The 24,220-nt window shown below is 38.6% G+C and overlaps 1 protein-coding gene across 11 annotated transcripts in view; it reads right to left on the minus strand.

Moving 5' to 3' along the window:
* The window catches only part of CEP350 (centrosomal protein 350), an 82,082-nt gene that overhangs the window by 34,917 nt on the left and 22,945 nt on the right, over nt 1-24,220 (minus strand). For 5 of the 11 annotated variants that reach the window (XM_075038538.1, XM_075038539.1, XM_075038542.1 and 2 more), the window contains exons 8-24: nt 21,762-21,875; nt 18,577-18,720; nt 17,101-17,756; nt 16,302-16,423; nt 13,668-14,731; nt 12,183-12,336; nt 10,824-10,987; nt 9,707-9,896; nt 7,963-8,183; nt 7,678-7,841; nt 6,853-7,011; nt 6,534-6,647; nt 4,449-4,585; nt 3,958-4,077; nt 2,065-2,231; nt 1,346-1,542; nt 614-798 (exon numbers count right to left, since the gene is read on the minus strand). In XM_075038538.1, coding sequence (XP_074894639.1) covers nt 614-798; nt 1,346-1,542; nt 2,065-2,231; nt 3,958-4,077; nt 4,449-4,585; nt 6,534-6,647; nt 6,853-7,011; nt 7,678-7,841; nt 7,963-8,183; nt 9,707-9,896; nt 10,824-10,987; nt 12,183-12,336; nt 13,668-14,731; nt 16,302-16,423; nt 17,101-17,756; nt 18,577-18,720; nt 21,762-21,875 — 4,072 coding nt within the window. The remainder of the gene's footprint in view (nt 1-613; nt 799-1,345; nt 1,543-2,064; nt 2,232-3,957; nt 4,078-4,448; nt 4,586-6,533; nt 6,648-6,852; nt 7,012-7,677; nt 7,842-7,962; nt 8,184-9,706; nt 9,897-10,823; nt 10,988-12,182; nt 12,337-13,667; nt 14,732-16,301; nt 16,424-17,100; nt 17,757-18,576; nt 18,721-21,761; nt 21,876-24,220) is intronic. The other 6 variants (XM_075038545.1, XM_075038547.1, XM_075038543.1 and 3 more) reach the window with 4 other exon arrangements.

The following is a 24,220-nucleotide window of genomic DNA, read 5'->3' on the forward strand; positions in this document are numbered from 1 at the left end:
ACTTCACAATCCTTTGTCAAACCCATAATGACAAGAAATTAGAAGAAAATGCCTGGTGAACAATGTTACACTCATGCAGAGAGTGACCATGGAAAAGTGTTATTGATTAAAGGTGGCCACCACTGTTTAGTAGTATCTTCAAGTGGCATCCCAGGACAAAGCGTATGTTAGTTTGGAAACAAATCATTAAGTACAACACCTCTCCAGATTCACAAAATTTGGCCTAAGTCAACTAAAATGACCTCAGATAGACATCAAGGTCTAACTGTTTGACAGTTTTATACCTTATTGAATTAAGACTTGTAGAGTAATGGTTGGGAACTACCTTCTCTGACTGACAACAAACTTCTGATGGTCTACTGTTTCAATGAAATTCTCTTTTTTCAAACCACATTCAACGTAAACATCAAAGCACGCTTACAAACTGGATTCTGTTCTTTCCAAGTGACAATAATTTTTGTATAGATTACTGATGTCAGAAGATTAGTTCAACCATTGATACTTAATAAGGGAGGGGTGGGCTGGAAGCAAAATCTTATTAAAAAAATAAAATTCAAGTAGAAGTACAAGAAAACAGTCAGTCAGCAACAGTGTCTATTCAGGGCTGCCTTACTTCTTCTGGTGTTCCAGCCAAGCTAATTCAGCTTTGGTCTTCTCTTTCAGAGCCTTCTCCCGGAGCCGAAGCAATGAGGACTGGTGAGCTGCTCGCATTTCCTCCTCTTTCATGTACTGTCTTACCATCTCCATGGTAAATTTAGAGAAACTATCTTGCCCCCCTGAGAATGGCATGCTTAGCTCCTAGGAGGCAAGACAAATTTGGCATGATTTGATAATACAGAAGCTCCAAGGCTTTTTTCAATTACAAAGTGTGTGTGTGTATACACAGATACACACACACAAAACCAGATATAAAAGGGGAAGCTGTTTTTTCTCTGAGCTTTGTGCAGACCAGCTTTTTCTGCCCTGGGCTGCATGACAGTTTTGGGATGTCCCCTCTTGGGCCAGAGAGATGAAGCATCCTCTTGTACTTCCTAGCTGTGTGTAGGTTTAGTAGGAAGACTTAATCCACTGGGCTTTTATAACCTAACTCAAAAAGTCACTCCAAAGCCTCAAGAAAACAGGTAGAGGCCTGGATGGACTGTTCCATAAGTCAAGTCATCGCAAGTGTGCAACAGTGACATACAGCATGATTCATACAACTCTATGTTTTGAGATGCTCAAAGAACCACAGGGAGGAAAAGAGCCCTAAAGTTTGCAAACACAGCTAAGAATGGCTCACTTGAAGCTCATCAGCGTAACCATTTCAGTTCAGTTGATTTACCTTAACTATGGTTGCTTGACCTACCTTGACAGATGACAGAGCTGTTTTTTCTGGGGAGACCTCCTCATCAGAATCATCACGATTACCCCGTTTCTTCTCCAAGTTATTTCTGCGATGACTCTCAGAGGGCAGTAAAGACCGAAAGGACTTCTCCTCAATCTCATCCTCTGTCATGGACTCATCAAATTTCAGGGAATACTCTGTTGCAACAGAAGCAGAATCTGAGGAAGAAATCAGTGGAATGGTTTTACACTTAGGTATGTACCATGAATGCAGTTTTACTCCGCCTCATCTCAGTAAAGCTGGGGGGGCAGGAAAGAAAGGGACATAACTACTCTAATGCAGAAAAATGGGTGTTTAGAAAAGTGTGACCTTGAGTAAGAGGACATTGTGAAATACTGTTATCTAGCTTCAAAAGACCTAACAGACTACTGTACACAAGTATAAACACATTCCTGGGGCTGCTGAAACATTTGGCATTCAGCCTGCGTATTCAGCTACAGCTAGCACAGCAGAAAGTGGAACAGCCCACAGAATCCACCACTCTGATGTGCAGAATTTCAAAGGTTCCCATCTCACTGTGCCATCCTCAGTTACCTCTTAAGAGGCTACCAATTCACCTGGGGATCAGCTTTCTTCACACACATTCCCTCATTTATTTCAGAAACTAATTCTGAAACAGAACCTCCCTCCTGCCCCCCTTACCACCTTCAGATTCATCACAAACAAACAATATGGCTAACCTTTTTCATCTGGCATTGATAAAATACTATCGCTCGGCAAGGAATCATCCACACCAGTATGAGCCTGTTCTTCAATACTGCTAGTTATCTTTTCACGACGGGAAAGCTTCTTCTCATTCTCCTTAGAAGATGGAACTGAAGGACTCTCTTGGCGGCTGCTGGTACTACTGGGTTATCAAGAGATGATTTTTTTTTTAAATTACTTTGCACATTTCAAAATATTTATTTTACATTACTACCGTACATAGCACGATTAACATCTCAGTAATAATCAACATGCAGAGGGTTTGGGTTTGTTTTTAAAATGCTGCTTGGCTACTTCAAAATTCCAAGTCTCATGAAGCTGCTGCTGATTGACAGCAGAACTTGTTATATTTATTCTACCTTAGAAGGCAAGTGGTTTGTAGGTATGCACACCCTCTACCTGGCAATGAGTATTGATGATAAACCACTGCAAACATCTCTCCTTACAGTTTTTAAAAAGTATGAGCAAGACAGCGATACTGTTTTAAATTAGAACTCCAAGAGGACAAAATCATTCTAGTTGGTCAAGATCAGAGAAGGGCTGTGAGAAACTTCATGGGACCTAACTAGATCAGGTAAGTGATCAGGAAACAAAAAGCTGAAATCCACAGGCAAGACACTGAAAAATAACACCAGAAATTAGTCAAATCTAAACCTCAGACAAGCAGCACTTCAGGCACTTTATGTAAAAACTCAAGCCAGTGCAAAGCAGAAGTGAAGAAAAACCAACCCTAACAAAATGGCCAGATTCACAGAGAACAGAATAGAAAGTAATGCACATTACAGAGTAGGCAGTTCTACAGGTCCCTGCACTGAGTTTTCAGAACATATGCTCCAGTCTATGTTCTAGTCCATTTCAAAAAGACACAGAGCAAAATGAGAAGGGCATAAATTGCAAATATTTAGAACAGGGAAAAAGATTGAGATAAACAGAGACTTAAAGTGACTTTTAGGTTATAAATGTGATGCAATAGAAGTATGCAAGTAGGCCACAGCACAGAAATCAGAATAGTCTCAGCTCAACAATTTCTGAAGGTATTTCATCCAACGAAAGTCAAGGCCTCGTCCAAGTTCTGAACACCTGCAAGGACAGAGGTTCCCACAACCTACCTGCACCTCCAATCCAGTGTTTTACCACTCTCACAGGGAGCATTTTTTTTCCCGATTATTTTCCCCTTTCTGGAATCTGTCACCATTGCCTTTGGCCATCTCACTGTGCACCTCCAAGAAGAGTGAAGCCTCATGTTCCCTAACAACCCACCTTTAGGATACTGCAACTAGATCTCTGTTCCCTTAGCCTTCTCTTTTCCAGGTTAAGTTAGCTCAGTTCCTTCAGCCTCTCTTTTATATCACGTACTCCAGCCTCCTACCCATCTTTGGTGGTTCACCACTAGAATTGCATCAGTATGTTAATGTCTTCTCTTTACAAAGGAGCCCAAAAGTGGACACTGTATTCCAGATACAGTCTTACAAGAGCTAAACAGGGGGGGATAACCATTTCACTTCACCTGCTTGCTAGACTCTTGCTAATTCAGCTGAATGAGTAAACAAATGTGGAAGTCAATTTTTCTAAAGTTAGGAAAAAGTGTCCAATTAGAACAGCAAATTCAAAACTAAAGATATTAATACACAACATACTATTACACTGTGGACCACAGTATAGTAGGATTTTTAATTAAAGACAAAGTCAATTCTGGTAGACACGTAAACCTTCAAGCTCTGGAATATAAGACAGGTTTACCTGTTGAAGGTTTAATACTGACTTTCCCTCTTTTTTTAAAAAATACTGACGGAACTATCTTGATATTCCTTTGTACTTTAGTTCTTATTTATAGCAAAAAAATCCTCTATAATCTAAACCCATCTTACCTTTGATCATGAACCTTTGATCTTGAGGACTCTGAATAACTATCAAACATTGGTGAGTATGTCTGTTTCGAGTCACCTGGCTCCTCTTTACCCTGTGACATGGCAGCATACTCACATTTCCTGAGAAACAGAAGCGTTTTGGATGAATCTGTGTTCTCTTAAAACAAAGACTAATAGTTTTCACGAGCTTTCATCAGTTTACTAGAAGTAGTAAATGTTAAAATTTCTGAAAAGACCACTTAAAGCTTAGACTAGTTAAATCATCCCAGAAAACACTTAGAGCATCTTTTTCTACTCTTTTATATAGAGCTTCATATAACCAGTTAATGCCACCTTTGGCGTACACTGTTGAGGGCATAAAGATGGAATCTAAATTCTTCTTTTTAAATGCTCATTCATTATGACATCTTACAATTTTCTTCAAGAACAGGTGAAGCAAAACCTAACTATCTTACTTCACCCTTCCCAAGATGTGAAACATTAGAGAAAACCTGTTTGTATCAGCTCGGGCTCTCAGTTGCTTCATGAACTCTGAATGATGCTGCCGCTGGTGGTCAAACAAGGTGGTGACTGGAGCAGCTGGAGCGCTGACAGTATCTGAGATCTGGGTTCGTGCTAACTCTGTCATCTGAGTACAATAAAAACCAAAGGAATACAATGAGCTTATTAGCATCAAAATGGTTTTGAAAGAGAAAATAGTCAATTTACTGATTTATTGAACAAACGTGTAAGACATGGTTTTGAGATGGTTTGTAGTTACATACTTACCAATTTTGGTTGTAAAAAGTGCATACTGCTCTGTAAATACATATTTTTTAATTTAAGCAGAGATGAATTATTGATATGAAACTATAGACATGCAAGACACTACTTACCATATCATTCTGATCAACTTAAGCAAACTCTGATCACTAGAATGATTCCCACATAATAAAACATTAAGGGGGAAAAAAAAAAGCCAGAAACAACGTTTTCTTTTTCATTTGAAAGTGCATCTTGCCCAAAGAGCAACATTATTTCCACTCTAAAGGAAGCAATAGGTTTAAAGTTCCAATATTATGCAAATTACCAGGTCTAAAATTGGCAACATTAAATCAAGAGATAGCTATGAATTTTTCCTTTTTAACATATGGCAGTCACTGTGTACTTGACTAGAAATAAGAAGAGCTTCAGAAATCACAGCAGATAACACTGGTTTTTAGAAGCTTTAGAATTTACTATTTTTCTTCTTGTTCAAACATCTGCCTCTTGTACAGCAGGAAACTCAGGTTGGTTTTGAAGGTAGCAATAAGCTGTATTTCAATAACTTCCAATACACATACTGAGCTTCTTCATTAATTCTTCGATTAATATATGCATTAATTGTAATGCATACAGTTTTATAAAAACAAGTGAATATCAGGAGTCACTAGTGAACGTGGATAGAAAAGCTACTCTGCTAGCCCATCATCACTGACCAGGTCACCCCCAACAACCTCTCCACAAGCACCTCTTACTCTCAGACTTCAAACTTAGAGCAAGAAAAGAAATTAAAATCTTACACCAAATAAAAGCTGTCTTTGTTTCTTCTACCTTGATTCTTAATTAGTTTTCACTCACTGTGGCTTTATAAACTACAAATATTTCTTTGTCTTTATCCAAGACTTCACTACCTGCTATCAGCTACCACTGCATGTATCTCAGATGCCTGAGCTTTTCTGCTCCTTTAACCTAACCCATTCTTGTCTCTTCAAAAATTAAACTTCACATATGTAACAAAGCCCTGAACAAGTACATCAGTATTATTCTACAGTCCCGTTACCTATCACAAAAACAGCCTTGCTGAGCACCAAAATGTACATAAGCCTTGAAGAAACAGTTATGTTCATACCCACCAGCCTTCCACACTCCATCCCATAACCCTAATGCACAGTCATTGTGATTACTAAACTATGAAAAAGCAAAAGCATTTTCTGGCTACTGTGTTTCCTTAGCTATGAGTGAAGCAACTGCTACGTGTTGGGAACAAAAAGTATAAAAACTGATAAACAAAACTGAAAACTAATAAATATTCTGTATGCCACGAGAAGAATGAGAAGCGACTCAAAAAAAGAAAACTTCAAACTCTATACCACATTAAGAGCTCTGCTGAAGATCCTCCCCCCTCCTGTTTTTTGGGGTTTTTTTTACTTATTTGTTGGTCTCCTACCTTCAAAAGTAAGCGAAATTGCTATTTCCCTGCTTTTCTAATCAAATTTGCACATGAAACAGATACAGGATCAATCCACGATGGAGTGTAATTCTTACAAATTAAAGATGTTGTGTTGACTATCATCAATCTATCCTGGAAGAACAAACTTCTTAACAGTTTGTTAACTGGAAGATCATAAGAATAGTGAACAGGAATTTAAGGCTGCTGACTGACTTCTGAGTAACGATGCCAAAAAAGCTCCTTTGAAGTCCTATCATTTGTCATGTTAAGAAGGTGAAGAAGTTGCACTGAGAATGACACTGAACAGAGAACAACCTAATGGCAAAATAGTATTCCAAATAATACTGAAATTAGAACAGCTTTTTCCTTTCACTCAGGACCTCACCTCATGGATTTGGTGAGCTGCAGTTTCTGCCTGCTTGGCTGCAGCCTTACATGGGGTCTCTTGTACAGCCTCCTGCCGTGACTGGACGAGATGCTGTAGTGACTCCGCATGTACCTATGCGGAAAACACAGCCAGTTCAGCCCTTCAAAATTTTCTGGCTATAATAACTACAGTTTTATTTCTTACAATCTGGGGGAAAAAATTTTGAAATTGGCAGTTGGCCCCTAAGAGCTTTTTTTCAGCTCTATTAAACCCCTTCACCACTTCCATATGTTCCCAGCTCCAAATTAAAAATACTTGTAGGCACGGATTTACTTACAGCATTTTGCCTCTTACACACTCCACATTTTTTGAAGGGCAGCATTACCTGAGCTGCCTTCTGCCTTGCCTCGTCCAGTTGTCTCTGACTTTCTAAAGCTTCTTGTTCAGCCTTGATTTTCAAAAGGGCTAAGTCCCGTTCATGGCGCTGCTGCTGTGCCTACAGATTAGGAAAACAAGTTTTAATCATGCAAGTTAAATGTGAATAGCTTTTTTTGCCTTAGCCCCTGGCTGCAACTACCTCTGAAAGATCTAGATCTACTCTACTGGTGGTGCCTCTTCTGCTAAAGTAAAATTTCCAGCCTACCAACTGACCGTCTCCCTTTTTAAGTAGGCAGTAGACAATGCACATTCCCCATACTCTTTCCATCACAGTGTAGAAAGAAGGATGATTTAGGAGACCAATTAATTCAACAAACCAGAAAAAGCAATCTTGTCAACATAAGAAAGTTCAAACAAAAATATCCTCTTCATGGAATAAGACAAATGATCCAGCCTGAACAACTACACTGCATGGCATTGGGACCCAACATCAAACCTAGTAAATAATCAAGTTTTTATTTTACTGAAGTACACAACCAAAGCAGTGATTCCAGCTAATGGTATATTAATGACACATATTCTAGAGTCACCAGCTCCTTGGTGTCGACTTAAAATAGAAAAGATAACAGATATTAATCCTAAAAAACTGACATTATCAGACATGCTCCATCATGCCCATGATGATTTCTCTGCATTGCTAACAAAGGCATAACTTGCCCAATTTGATTAATTTTCTTGCAGAATAAAAAAGGAAGGTTAAGACAAGGAAGTATTTTTCCATTACCTTTAGAATCTGAGCCAAAGAAACGCTCTCCTGCTGTGCAAGTGATATGCCTCGTACTCGTTCTACATCTGAAAGCTGTCGCACAGACTCCTCAATAGCACTAAGGTAGTTCAATTCTGCTGATAAACGATGCTGAAGACCAGCAGGGGAGAAGCGCATACATCCTGCAGGATAAGACTTACTAGTCAACCTCCATAGACTTTAGTGTCCCGCATCAAAAAATAAAGGAAAAAAACCCCAAACAACCTGCTCTGGGATTAGTATGGTTTTAACAAAACAACTCACCACTTGCCGAGGCTGCTCCTGCTACAGACCTACTAGTTCCCAGACTCAAGTCAGGGAAGGCTACGTTAGGCTTCAGCCCTGATGCTGTACTTCCAGGAAAGCCAGCAGGTGACTTGACCCTTTCTGCTGTATTGCCTATAGAATCAAACTGCAACATTTTTTGGGAACCAGGAGATGGGGAAGAAGTCGGTGTCTTCTGGGATCTCCCCTTGTCCGAGAAACTGACAATGAAACAAAAAAAGGAAGGAGTCAGTGTTGTTCTAAGTCCAGCCATATCATAAGACAATAAAGCAATAACCTAGTTCTTCCATTTATATATACCAAACAAATCCACGCAAAAGGCAACAGTTTTTTATGGTTTGCACAGGCCCAGTCTGCCTTTAGGAAATGGTCTCATAAGACGGGCTTTGTACCTGTATCTCAGTTTAGGGTTAAGTTTCTAGAGCACTCAATTTTTCCTCCCAGTATTAAACCTAGTTAGCACACATCAAAAAAAAAAAAAAATTTAACATAGTATCTACATGTATCTACATGACCAGACAAGCAGTTTCAATGCCTTCTGTTAGGAACATGGCATTGCAGGATGCACTCACCTGCATGTGCATTCACACATCTGTTTTGAGAGTCTGAGTGAAGAAATTTGTTTTACTCATAGGAAATCAGGGCAATATTTTGATATCAAAATACGATGAACAGTATTTTTAAAAAGTAAACAGGTTACTGTCAGCATACGAACGCAACTGAATGTGATAAACCACTGCCCTGAGTCTCAATCTCTTGTCACCAAAATGCAATGAAATGCTTGAAGACCAAAACTTGACTTAAATAGTAAAATACTACAGAAACATTTCTTCTTAAGAGACAGCTGAAGACATCGCTTTCCAAACATACAAAAAATTATGCAGACACTTCTTAAATTTACCATTCCAATTTTATTAAGCCAAAGAGGATTAACAGTGGCTGCTTAAATCCCTTAGGAAGACATTCTGCTTTACTTGGCACATCTTAGTAGGTCACAGGACCTTTCAAACCCAAAACTGGGCATCACTGAAAGTCATCAGTATAAGTCAATACCTTGGAACCACTCCATACCCACAAAGAATGAGTGAGAGACCATTTGTATTATTTGTTGCTTTTTAGAAAAAAGTGCAGTGAAAACTGAGTATTTCATAACCACCTTCATTGCACAATTAGCGGAAAAACTGCATTCATAGCTAGACATACAGAGGTTGCAACAGAAAATTAGAATTTTTTCCTTTTTCTACACTCTTTTCTGAGTATCAGTTCATCTCTCAAAAAGCATCAACTCACAGAGCTGGATAGGCTAGCCAAAAATGTCTGTGGATTCTGCTGAAAAGAGCAAGATGACTGCACAAGTTGACTAGCTGTCTCCCCCCCCCTTCTTACAGACCATTTGTAGAAGTGGAAAACGAAAATTGTATTTTAATGCTTATGGTACTGAACCTGACAGGATACCTCTATTGGCCAGTTATCCTTACAAAAACAGAGGGGTTATTTGGGGAGGAATCACTGTTTTGTATTTGCTCTTACTACAGACATCTACTTTGGTCTTTCATATTTAAAATACAGGGGAAAAAACGCTTTCTGCATGCTTATCTTACTAACGTTTGATTATTTCTGTTACTTTCCTTTTGCACACCCAAAGACACAGCCATTTAATAACATGCCACAACACTACCAAGCTTAGTTATATTTGCATACAGTCTTACAAGGTTCATGTTACCTCATTAGGGAGTGTCCAGACAAGTTTTCTAATGTGCTGTCTGTATCTGGGTTCTGCTCATGATCTTTACTAGAAATTCTGCTACTTGATAAGGACTTCTTTGTCTGTTGGGATCCCCACTCTAATTCAGATAGCATTTTATCTTCTTCCACAGGGAAGTGGTGAGAACTTCCATTGAAAGAGTCCAACCCTAAGAAGCAACAACATTGCAAAAAGTTTACATTTGGTATTCTAAGTATGAATATCTTAGCCATCAGGAACCCCAAAACAAATAATTGAGAACTTTTTTCCCCACTTAAAGATACCTTTGAGTTAGAAATCTATAAATCCAACAAGCAAGAAATGTAAATTTGGCAGCTTCCTACAGGAGATTAAGTTCTCTTCTGCATATTGTGTCCACTGTCAGCAAAACTGTCACTCAGCTAACTTTTCAGAACGTTATCAGTTTAAATAAAGAAAACAAGCACAATAATAGATAATTAGAGTAAAGCCTAGCTTTCTTTGGGTAAGCTAGAGAATTTTGAAAAAATAGTAAGAGAGATAATTTGGAATATCCCATCTTATTTTTCTCATCCTTTTATTGTCTTTAAAACTAGCTTTTTTCTTATGTCAACCATTGCTTATATAATAAGACTGTACCACATATCAAGTTTCTTCATGTTTTTGTAATGTACAAGTTACTGTAGGAAAAAGTGTATTTATTAATTTGTGCACTATGAAAACTGTGATCCAAAGATGAAGCATATACAGGCAAACTTGTTGTCACCTTCATAAATGTGGCCATAACTCAGATTTCTCAGCAGTCTATTGGAATCTTCTCAGTCCAGAATCTGAGGATAGTTCCCACATGATATTAAAACTAACTAATTTGTTAGAAGGCTGGTTTAGAAAAGGAAACATTTTCAATACTGTTAATAACCTCTTGCCTATTTAATTTCAGATGCATTTTAAGGTCAGAGAATAATCACTCAAAAAGAAGAATAAATAAATCTGCCTATCTGTATTAGATTACAGTTTCTAGATATGTAGAAAGACTGCAATTTTCATAACAAGAAAACCCTAAAGCCTCCTTCAAAAAAAACCCAAAAACAACCCTACAGTGAAGTACTGCACTTACGTTCCTTTTTCCCCTTCTTTTTAGAGGAAGCAGATGAGCGAGAAGATGCTGCAGACCGTGGTCCAGATGAATGCTGAGAAGCAAGCTCTACAGATCGAAGTTCATGGGGAGACTTCCTACTAGGAACTTCTTCCTGAATGCTTGAACTACTGCTGCCAGCAACACTAAAAAGGACCACATTGACAGTGATTAACTAAGGACTTCCAACTCCCATATTACACTGTGCACAAGTAAATTGGAGACAGATGGCTAAAACTGTATTAACTAGCCCATCTTGGAAAGCATTGATTTTGAGATTAAAAGCTACTACAGCTAAAACAGTAGAAAGTTTTACATGATATTGAACATATTGAATCATTCATCCAATAATATGAAATAGTAAAAGATGGGTAGCAATCATCCTTTCCAATGCTAACTCTTAAGAGCTATTTGACTACAGAATTGAACAACGTAAGAATTACTCCAAATATGACTGCATTCTAAATAATCTCTGGGCATATAGATATCATCAGTAAATTGACAGAAATTAGTGATTTTCAATAAAGGATTACAAAAGATTTGCAAATAAGGGGGTAATGCATCATATACTAAATAATACCAACAGAAGACCTATCAAGAAGTTTAATCGGAAAGAAAACATTTTTTGCAGTCAACATTTTCAGTGTGCAAACTACCTTTTACCTTCCTTTCTTCTGAGGTAAAGTACCACCAATATAAACACAGTACATGTGGCCTTCCCCAAGGTGCCCAAAAGATGTAAATATATGTCATTACAAAACAGGGGTCTTAGGAAATTCAGGAAGCCACGTGAATTCAATAGTAACACGGAGAGTCTAGAATTTACAGTCTTCAAATTTTAGTCTGAACAAAAGGTTTAAAAGTTCTTACAGGCAATTTATGTATCCACTACTAAGCATTACTGAACCCTTACTGAAAGTAATTATAGGCTTTTTACAAAATTTTGAAGTACTGAAGATATTTTAACACTTTCAAATATCGCTTCTTTTTTCTAAATTACAAAGACTAACCCATTGAGCATTATACCAGCCACACAAGTTGGAGAACTAATTTTCACCTCACTACAAAGCTTAAGACCCTTGCCTAAAGCTACCTGCCAGACTAACGAAGAACAAAAATTAGACAGTGAACAGGAATACTTGACTCTAATCTTTATGTCTTAACCATGCTGGTTGCTATATTAACTGCAAGGTCCTACGGAAATACCTCATCACTTTGACTAGTATTACAATACAGCACAACAGAAAAGATATCCAGCATATTATGAAACCAATTTTTCATTAACTATTTTCTGTCAAATGCTGCATTTTGATTTTTACAAGAAGTCTAACATAGAGTTACCTGAGGTCACGTGCAATCTTTTTGTCTGTTAAAGTGCCACTTCCCTGCGATGAGGCAAAATCATCTTCGTAAGAAACCACGCTCTCGGGAGGGCTCATGGCAGGGAGTAAAGGGCGCAGAAGGGCAGAACCTCCATTCGACCTTTCATCAAACACTAAAGTGTGGACAAAGGAGCAAAAAGACAAAAATTATACCAAATGTAAGTGTGCATAAAACAGGTAATAAAGCTGCAGGAATTAAAATGCTCCCAACCACAAGTTACAAAGACTTCCTTTCAAACACAAAAACATCAGGAAAACAACAGTATAGACATCCCATGGCAGTTTTAACACAACGTAAAAAGCACAGTCTTCCATCTTTTCGTAAATTATTGAACACTCCATTAACACACTCTAGCTAAAACATTCTTGAAGAGCACAGTGCTTGAAAGTAGTCATCTGCAGAAAACTGAAATGCAATCATCTTTAAGGGAAATAAAATGAAGAAAAAAAAGAATCAAGAAAAAATACATGATAAAAATCAACTTGTTAGAAAACATTCCTCCTCAAAATGAGGAATTCAAGGCAAGAGAAACAGTACTCAAAATGACGAATAAATTTGTACAAAAAATGAAAATCAAATGAAGCATCCTGCATGAGACACTTGTAAAGCATGCCCTAAGACAGTAACACTTGAAATGGGCTTGTTTAAGCAAGAGACTTTCCCTGCTGATACACCAAAACCTTACCTTCTCAAAATCAAAGATTGTTATGAGAGGTTTAATTGTCGCCCTACTTTGAGACATTATCGAATAACTCACGAGCAAAGATGCAAAAGGAAAGTCCACATCATTCATCCACTGAAGTTACACGTTTCTAATAATATAGTAAAGCTATATTATTCTTGCGTAGCAAGAACTCAGGACATATCCAAGCACTCATGTTTATGCCACAAAGTAAGTGCTGCATAAAGCATGCATTTCATCTTTCTGCCTTAACTGAAACAGGAATGATGTGTTATTACAGATGATCTGGAGTGTGTATATAGTAGGAGGATGCACACTCCAATCCAGAGGGTCTGTTCTCCATGATGGAGAGAACCATTTCCAAATGTACTCTGGGCAATTTAGATTTAGTATGCAATTTTGGATACAATAAATGTAAACTCTACATTCACAATTCCGTAATTATGCGTGTCCTTAATACATGTAACTCAGCATATGAATTAGTTACTGATCTAGAAATACAGCACAATCTAACACAAAAATAATCTTCTTCCAGCCCAAAATTGTATGTGGGGCGTGTTGTTCTTTTTTTCCTTAGACAAGAAGGCAAAAGGTGGGAGAAATAATTTATCATCCAAAAGTAAAGTAGAAAAGCCTTACACAGATTCATGTTTGAGACATCTAAAAGCACATTCCTTACCTGTGAAGTATAAAGTGTAAGGAGTAGTAAGACCAAGAAAATAGTAATTCACAAGAGCTTCAAGAAATTTTTCCATTTTTACCTTTTCCATGAAGCTGATAACTTTTCGCAAAGATGTTGATGACACTGTGGGGACTTCCCTTCGCCAGTTCCTCCCATGGCCCCTTGCTGTGTGCGCCACTTGTCTGAGTAAGAAGTGGCAAATACTTCTCAGCTTCTTTCTGAAACTCCTTTATGGGCTCAAAAGCATTTCTCTCCCGAATGCAGAAATCCTTCTCTTTTAACATCTCCAGCATCTTCAGTGGCAACTCTTTGTGCTGGCTTCCTTCCTCTTCAGAGAGGCTTCTGTCACTCAGGAGAGGCCCTTCGCTGATGGAGTCGATGCTGGACTCGTGAGGAATTACAGCTTTGTTTGGAGCATAAGCCTGGTTTTCACGCCCCGGGGAGTCAGTCTGTCTCTTGGATAAATGTCCTAGTATCCCCTCATGCCTGTTAGCAGCGGGGGACCTCATTCCAAGGCTAACTGCAGCAGTATGAGGCCTGATCATTTCAGGAAGCTTTTTAAATTCACTAAGGTTGCCTACCCCAGGAAGGTTGTCATCAAAGGCTGTATGAGACACACAGGTACCCAACATTTTTTGAATTCTGGCTGAAAAAGCATCTTCATTTTCCTCTCTCACAGGAGGACTCACAGCCTTTGCCCATTGCCCATCATCCTGGTTTTCTTGCATAAATTCACGGTCTGAGTTCCACATGGTACCATAATTGATACCAGCCCCAGCCAACTTTTTGGCTTCACTTTCAATCCTGCTAGTAAGGGAAGCAGCTGTAGCTTTCAAAGCTTCAATCCGATCTAATTTGCTCTTATATTGGCTAGCAGTAGGTTTTACTAAGAGATTCTGCTGTGCAGCAGGTGAATTCAGGTATGGCTGAGGCATCAAGGTCAGTGATCCCATAGGTGCAGCATGGCTTCTCCTGCCTGCCAACATTGCATCACACTCCTTTGACAAAAGGTCCATCTGCTCCAGACTCCAGTGTTGGGAGCAAGGGCCTCCACTTGAGCCCGTGAGAGCTTGCGGGTGAGAGAGCTGGACTCTTGGGCTCAACCTGTCTGGCTGTACCCACGGAGGCTCCATCAAATCACTCCTGAAATGAAAAATCAGCATTACTAAGTTGATGATTTACACAAGTACTGTCGTTTTAGATGAAAGTATCATTAACACAAATTTATTTTTCAGGAAGAAATACTTTTTGGTGGAATCAGAGGGGCAGGGAATGGGACAGTAAACAGTTACAGAATGTTATTTAAAAAAAAAAAAAAACACCAAGAACAAAAAAACACAAAAAACCCCCAAAGAAACAAACAAAAAAGCCTCCCACGCAACCAACACAGCACCTTCCAAATCTGAAATGCCATTTATGGTGTACTGTGTGTTTTAGAGTTATAACAAGCTGGGTGTTTTCATCATGAGCAGTAAGTCTTTTCCAAAAGTTTCCTAACTTCAAAAGGGAGGAAACTTTTTTTTTTTTTTTTCCCCTTGGAATTTCTTAGCCCCAGCATTCCCCCTCCAGTTGAAGCCAGCCCATGTTTCACTGGAGCTTTCACTTAGGGTAGGCATGAAGAACACTTAAAGAAAAGGAGGAATGGAAATGCAAGGATGTTTAATGTTCTGTAAGACATCTTTTTTATTTCCAGAGAGCTCCCATTTGCATGACAGGAGCTCTGCAGAGACCTTCCTTCACTAAATATCGCTCACACATATTCTGAACCCTAGGAAACCTGGAAAGTCCCTCACAAAAAACTGCTTCTCTGGTTACTATGAGGCTCTCCAAATAACACATGCAGCCCTTTAAATCTCATCTCTCCCCTACTATTAGTACTTACATTTCCTCCTTACAATGTTACACTAACAATATTTACTACCATATGGTTTAGCAGCCTATTCTGTACATGGTACTACAAAGCATTCCCAGTGCTTCCTTGAACTTCTCCAGAAAGGAAACAGGTCTCATTGAATTTACAAAGTCACCATGGATTTGACCAAGTTAAGGTACACATAATGAAGCAAATATATATATTTAAGAAGCATTCATTATATAATTAAAAACGAAGACACACTTGGACAACAGGGATATTAAGGATATGCAAGAACTAGGATTTTTAGTTCCTTATATTTAAGTGTTTCGTTAGGCACCTTTACTTACAGTAAGAAAAACTTTGGTAATACACTGAACAATTAAAAATGGGGAAAGCAGCATGAAAGGTAACAGGGAAAGGCTAGTTCCAAGCAGAAGCAGAGCGTTTTAGTACTTCAGAGACAGTAACTAAAGGCCTGAGTCCAAGACAACTGATTAAATAGAAACACTGAACAAATCAAGTAAGAAAAAAAATCAACAGACATATTCATATGACCAGCTTCTCTTGTCCGATGGCAATGGACATATGTCTTCCAATATGAAATGTGCACCCTCATGATGTCAGCAAAAGATTAACAGCAACCACCATTCACTTTATTACAGACTCACTAAATACCCATAGCCAAAATTTTCACATGCTTTCCTGTATCAGCTTCCTCTTTACTGCAAGGAAACATTATAATTGCCATAAAGACAATTACTCTTGCTAGAACATGAACTTAAGAGCCTAGTCCAGTTTCACTTCTCAGAGGTGAAAACTAGAGTATTTTCCTCTCTCAAAAGTCCCACAATGGCTCACCTCAGTAGCGGCTGCTGTGGTTCTGAAAGCGACATGTCACTACTTGAAGATGCACTAGGAGGACGCTCTTGAGCCTTGTTTTCTTTGTCAGATTCCCCAGATGGTTGATAACCAGGTCTGGGCTAGAAATGAAGACAACCAGAAAAACACATTTTCAAAAGTCTGCAGGAGTTTAGAAGTTCTTTTCTCATTAAAATTGAAAATGCTTACATTTCTCAGTGTAGTATCACATCTCTCCTACCACACACAGACTTAAAAACACAAGACTTTTATGCTTTTGTCTCAGCAGAATGTACTGGGAAAAAAAAAATCTTTCCACACATACTGAACTAGTTCAGCCAAACACATCAAAGTTATACTAGTCTTTTACCATCTATTAATCTTCTTTCATATTCAGTTTCTGATTAGCAAACTTATTTAACTCACCCCTAATGAAGTTTGTCCACTGATTGAAAGCAACTTCAAAGCTCTTCAATTCACGGTTTGACTGATATTTACAGTTTTCTTAAAGGCCAACCTTTATAGCTGCTGTTAGCTAATATTCAGAATTCTGCTTCTATTTATAATAGAAAGATGATTTCCATTCACCTTTCTCGTAAGCCTTGCTGTGCTGAAAAGCAGCCACTAGCAAGGAGGCTCCAGAATAAAACCACTATGTTTAAGCAAACACTACACAGTTTTCTTTGTATCCTTTTTCTTAACTGATAACCAGACCAGGACAAGTCATGACCTTCCTAAACATACCACCTCCTATTCCTGCAAACAACTGCAACACGTTAAGTCAGTGAATCAGCTATACCTGTGTTTCCTGCACTGTAGGCAGCTGAGGTGGCTCTTCTAAAAACGTACGTTCCAGCAATAGTTTAGAATAGGCTTCCTGTAACCGTTTGGCTGCTGAAGGCTCAGGATGAGGCACATTCTTCACTTTATTGAAAGCCTCCTTCTGCTTTCTGTAGAGCTCTTGGAGCCTTTTGTTCTTCTGTTCTGTTGCCTCCTTTTGTGCTTTCTTCTCTTCATTCTGCTTCTTCTTCCTCTCCTCTTGCTGCCTGATGATGTACTGACGAACCTCATCTGTATCGTAGTGGCGTTTCTTAGAGATCACCTGAGGCTCCTCACTAGCAGCTATCTTGTCCGGTTTCCTTTTGGTTGGACTGTGGCTCCTGGCATTTTGAGAAGGCAAAACAGATTTCTGATTCTGCTTTTCCACATCTTTCTCTTGCTTTGTACTCATGGAATCCAACTGCAAGTCATCGAGAATTCCACGTATCTCCACCGGCAAGAAGTCCTTATTTACAGAGGTATGATCTTCTTGGTTACCATCTGGAAGAGAAGCTTCCAGTTTCTTCAGATTATTCTCAGATCGTACTTTACTTCTTGACCTTTCAGAACTTCTTGAAGAGGTTTTACAGGTAACATCCAGCCTAGAATCTGAACCTGTCCTTCCAATACAGCCTGCTAAAGAATAAGACTTGTCAAATATTTCAAGTAAAAATCAAATTTGGGAAATTACATGCCATCTCTGAAACAGCTGCAAAAGTGAGGATGAGGAAGGAGTGCAGATGTCACTGTAAATGTGCTTTTGCTTCATCCACTATCATAGTCTGAATACAGCAGCCTTTGCTTAGACTGAGCTCAGACCCTTTATACTTTTACCAGCCTCACCACCTCACAGGCATAAGCAGCACAGCAGCTACCACCATCTCTTACTTGCCCTGTCTGAGATTCTGGATAAGTTCTGAAAAGGCCTGGTGAAGGAATCAATGAAGATTTATGATGCACATGGATGACATTATATAGTATCTGGAAGAAGCACAATTTCTGTAAAACAGGGATGCCCAACCATAGCTTAGGTATTATATGCAGCACATCTGGAAAATTCAACTGGCCTCTGGACCACTGCTAGCCATTCCCTTCCCCACTAGCTTCAAGAGGCAAAGACAGATTGCAGGTGATCTATTTTTTTGGTTGCAACCTATTTCCCATCTTTTCCAGAGCTCCTGAGCACTTTCGCAGCATGTACTGCTCTGAGTCACATGCACAGGGCAGGCTTCCCATGACACTGAGATAAGTTCATAATCTACCCAGAAGAGAGGTTATGCATCCCAACCATGGATGTGAGCAAAATTCTTCACCCTCGAATTCCAGGTTAAAAATAGGAGTTATTTTAATAAGAAACTGATTACATTCTATCTCAGAAATTTTCTTTATTCTGCAGACTTGCAGTGTTATATAATAAATTAAATGAAAAAAGTCCAGTGATAAAAGTACAACTTACCAGACTTGGCAGTTCGTTCTCGTCCTGTTCTGTCACTAGATACAGCTCTTCTGTCCTGTTCTATTTTGGGAGCTGGACCCAGTATCTTTTTTACTAGCTTTTGTCCCTCCCGCCAGGAAGATGCACTTATTACATAGTTTCCACCTGCACAATAAGTAATAAATAAAAGTCAAGCACTAGATGGACTTTCCAACGTATCAAAAAGTAGTATTTATTGCAACCCTTAATCATTTCTGTACCATTTAGTTCTGCATAAGTGGTATGGCTACAGTTACACAAAACAGTCATAACAGTGATGTACCACCAACACACTCAACAGCTGAATCACACAACTATCAGTGCTTCATGCCTACATAGAACACAATGTAACACTCTAGAACATACTGTAGCACATTAAAGCCCTACAAAAACTGATGTAAAAAAGGGTTATACAGGTCTAAAATGTATAAGCAAACATTACTGGGGGGGAGAGGGGAAATAATTGTAGAGGTCTGAGAAGAAGCTGTTCATCTCCACTTAAATAAGGAAAATAAGAAAAAAGAGAAAAGCATCTAAAAAGTTGTAATAAGAAGAACAAAAATAAAGGTGGGAGATAAAAAAAAAATATCTTCATATTAAAAGAATATTAGCTGATAGTCTAGGAAAAAAAGCCCAAACAAAAACTTCAGAGATTTTTACAGATAATTAATCGCTGAGACAGGTGTCTTGTGAGAGGTTAAAAAATACCAAGCAGCAGTTGTTCTATGCCAATACTAACTCACTGTCCTCTAGCTGGGATTTCTGTACCAGGAGTGAAAATAGTTAAGATATAACCCTATTAGCTGATACTTAATTCAAGAACAGATTACCTCACAGGTGACAGAAACCCAATCAAAATGTTATTAGTATTATTTTACCATCCCACATATAATTAAATGATAAAAACTGGGTACGGCGGCATCTCTACCTAATATTGGTTAGATTAAATGCAAGGTTTATTCAACTCACCTTTCAGCCCACTAACTTGCAATATTATTAACTATTTTTTTGAAATAATGACCTTAAGCTTTGGAGAAAACTATCATATAAAAAAGGAAATTAATAACCTAATTCAGACCATTTAGCAGTATGTTATTGCTAGAAAAGTACATAACTTGAATACACAGTTTGCAGTTGATTTCTAACCATTCAATTTCAGGTTCTACCTCTGACAGCACTGCCTAAACAAACCCAGACACTGCAGCATGAAAACACAGCCAGACAAAAAGGGATTGTACTCTGGGGCCAACAGGACTTTTAAGACATTTTACCAAAGCAACTTCAAGTGAAATCCAGGACAGCAGCCCAACAGTGTTTTGGCAATCCCAGTCCTCAGTTCCCACCCCCCTTTCTTTTCTTTTTTTGTTATTTTAAACCAGAAGGAGGAATCTTCTTCAGTCAGAAGTCTGTAGCCCACTATTCATTCATTTACTAACAGTACTCTTTGCTTGCATTGTAAATTATCCAAGTATTTTATAAATCTGTCACTTGAAACACGTCACTACAAGCCTCTTTGGAACAGACATTATCAGCCAAAGGGGTTCTCTTGCCGAACTCACTGTTCTCAATTACTTCTGTGTGCATTTAAAAAGGCAGCGTAAAGTCTCATCTTCCATTTCAAGTCAGCTGTTTGAACTAAAACACGCTAAGGGAGCAGAACATGAGCTGTGGTTATTTATAGCCTTAGCTATGTTAAGCAGTTTCTTACTGCTATGACTGGAGGAGGACGGACCATCGCGGATATGCCACTTGGATCTGGTTCTTATCTTCTAGGGATTTCAGGCCATCATTCTCCTCACATTTAATCCACTATGGAGAATAACCATTGCCATTAAAAATTGTAGCAATCGCTGTGCTCCTCCCTCACTTGGAAGTGTCAAAGATATGTAAGTTAGTGTAGTTCCTTAAGTACGAATTGATCAGCATAGGAAGGAGCAAATCTATGCTTATCACTTACTTTTAAGTATTAGCATCTAGTACCACAAAATATTCACACGCAGCGTCATGATTTACAGCATGCAGAAGTGCGTATTCACTCTCTAAAAAAACCCTTTGTAATAATTTTTTAAAGCAGCTTTTTTTTCTTCCACAAAGTGTTTACCAGTTATGGGTCACTGTATGTAAGGAGAAATATAAAACCTTAAAAGGTGCAAGTGACACATCACCTCCCATGTACTTAAAGAAAAAAATAATTGCTCTGTAGTGTGATTGCAGTCATAACTACTTACTTTGTATGAAAAATAAAACAAAATACAAAGCAGATGTGGAAGTCTTCCTAACTCTTTTGCTACACACAGTATCGAAGATTAACATTACTGGAAAACTAAGCAGCACTGACAGAATTCCACATACCGTTAATTTTCTACTATAAGGCACTGCTCTACAGTAACCTGTTCACATAATCTTCTCTAAATAATTTTATTTAATAGACAGTGGAAATGTCAGAAAACACTGGAAATAAAAAATTCTTAATTGGTAAAAGAAATAAACATTCCTTTATAAATATCAAGACTTGTAAGACTTGTCAGGGAACGTGTTTTTACATTCTTTCACTAACTGAAAAAGCCAGAATGGATCAAGCCAGAACTGAAGGTGCAGGACAGGAACAACTTGACACAGGACATAGAAGAACAACAGCCAGAGAAGAGCCAGAAGGACATCCTGTTCTCTGCTTCCCCGTTGAGAAATCACATAAGAGAACAGCTTTCACTGCAGCCCCTCCTCACAGAGGAGTGCAACGCAGCAAGTCCTGCTGGCACTGATTTTGATATCACCTCTATTCCTCCTCTCAGAGTTATTCACTGAGCTGTAGCTTGTGTTGCCTTTTTGCTGTAGCCTTTTTGCCTGTGTTGGCCTGACAGATACCTAAGGATACCTGCCCCGCCCCGCCAAGTCTTCAGCAGTTTCCATAAGGTGGTGCACACAGCAAGTGGAAAGGCAGAAAATTAAAATAAACCAAAAAAACAACCCACACACACAGCCAACCAACCAACAAAAACATACACATCCCCAATGCAGCATACAGATTACAAACACACTACAACAGCATTATGGCACATCTGAGAAGACTTTGAAAGCAATATGCTTTAATTTTTCTTTATTTCTTAAGACAAAACTCATCTCTGAAGGACGTGCCACAGTCTTCCCTCTACAGTAGAGCTAGTCACCTTGTTTGGACTCTGGACTTGACAACCGTGTCAGTTTTTGCACTTTCCGCACTGGTCTGGTTGCTTTTTTCTCTTTGTTTCTCTCACTAGGTTTTCCTTTCACTGTTGAATCCTCTAAAAACAAACAAAAGCTGTTAAGTGATAGCCCAAGGAAAGAACACAGAATAACAAGCTTGCTTCAACATTTACCTCGAAAAAACAGAACTCAGAGAAACACAATAAAATTCACTGACTCTCCCAGATTATATATTGGGATCAATTACTCCCAGTCCAGCATTTTAAAATCCTCATAGCATGAAAATTTTTAATCAAGTGCTGTTTACCTACGCACTGGAATGCAGCAAAGCCACAGCAACGCCACAATAGATCTTTACAAAGTTCATTTTCAATTTTAAAAGAAATGTTGACAGTTTGACAGGAACAATTGTTGGTTCTCTTCTACTATAGATATTACATTTTACAGTCTTAATGTTCCACAAGAGCACCTAGTTCCTTCACTCCTGAAACACACGGGCTGCTGCTTCCACATTAACGCATGACAGCACATTCACTCGTTGCCTCCACGCTGGAGCATGAAAGACAGGGTACCCATGTGCTCTACTTTCTGCAAAACTTGTCACAGAATGCACCCAGTGATGCAGAACTATTCTGTATCACTTAAGCCCTCATTTACAACACAATCAGGTTTTAGGCTTTAGAGATGCCAGGAACACTTACCAAAGATAAAGTCATATTTTACCATGTTTTCAAATTAGGGCAAAGAACAAAAAGAAAACCTGAGATGTGACTCAATCACCACCCCACTGAGTGGGCTTCCCAGCTGCCTAAGGTACAAAGAGACAAGCATTGTTGAAGAAGGACTGGCAAGCTGTCTAGTCTCAGCAGTTTACACTGGACAATTTCAAAGATTTGTTAAAGCACTTTACATGCCTTGAGGATGCTCATTTCTTAATCCCAAAAGTGAACTGTAGATAAGGAACTCCATGGCCACTATTACCACTGTTTTCTTGTTCCTCTTCTATAAAGAATGTGATCAGGAAACCTAAAACAACCAGGATGTAACCCTCTCCATGGATAGATCTGAAACTTTATTTAGATGTCAATACTAACTTTTACAGCCCCTAATTTCAGCTGAATCTACTCTCTGATGGGTGCCCATAGGAAGCATCAGAGACAGAACAACAGGTCATATTAAAGGATGTGGGGATGGAATTTTAAGAGTCTTTCTCCGTCTTAATATCCTTTCCTTAAATATTTTCCAGTCGTCTTTGAGGCTGAAAAGCAGCGCAGGGAAGACAGAATCAATGCATCAAGTAACAGAGGCCTCAGTGACAGCATTTGCAGATATCTAGCTTGCCTCCTCACCTCTTTCAGTGACAAACAGTTCCTTCCTGATACCAGGAAACTGCAGGTTGCTTCCCACTCACTCTATTCATATTACAGCAATTTTGTTCTAGTACAGCAAATCCTGACCATCTTTAAGCCCAAATTACTGGAAGCCTGGGGTCCATACAATATCCTTTAGCCTAATTGCTAAACGAAAACAAAGACGTTCTTGATGGTCTACGCTTACGTGTAAAAATCTTGTTGCAGTAAAGAACAATGCTTCTGTAGATATTAGAGATCTTACCACTTATTTTAGTACTAGAGAGCATGGAACAGTTTTGATACAATTGATTGTAGACACAAAAAACTCCACGTGCTGTAACTTTAATACAGAATTAACACATGGATAAATAATCCGACAACCTAAAAATACATTTATAGTATATATAATGTGCAGCACCAGCATTTGATTACTTGGAATCAGCTATTCAATATAATCTTTTCAGGTCAGAAAGGAGACACGTTCCACGACAGCTGTTCTACACATGGCATCAGGACAGGACTATGGGTGAACACACACACAGATCCTTCCTTTTGTAGGCAGAAGTCCAGTGAACACATGATCCAAACATCTTTTTAATTGGACCTCTTCAACAAAACTTTAAAAAAATTTGGATTTCTATAAAAAGCACATGAATCTTTATATTATGCTTGTCAAAACTAAAAAAATAAATGCTAGCATAGATTAAAAGCCTTTAGAAATTTGGCATTACTTTCATGGACTGATGCTGAATAGAGTATTTGCAAAACAATTTTACTGAAAAGAAGTGGCTCTTCTTTCTGAACCTTTTTTATGAGTGATTCCAGAAAAATTCCTCAGTGCCTTGTCAAGCTGTACAAGCAAAAGAAAACTGAAGTCTAGTAATTTCCATACCAGCCACTGTATTATCAACATACAAAAACACCTATAGGTTTACAATCTCAACACATTTTCCTCTGGTCTTAAATGTTTTGACCAATGAGAAAAGTTATTTTTAATACGCAAACTCTTAAGCTGCAAACCTAGGTTCTGAGGGGATTTTATTTTCCATTCTCTTCCTTTTTATTCATCTGATCTCTTCCCCCCCATCCCA

The sequence above is a fragment of the Buteo buteo genome, chromosome 10, assembly GCF_964188355.1.
Source record: "Buteo buteo chromosome 10, bButBut1.hap1.1, whole genome shotgun sequence".
Lineage (NCBI taxonomy): Eukaryota > Metazoa > Chordata > Aves > Accipitriformes > Accipitridae > Buteo > Buteo buteo.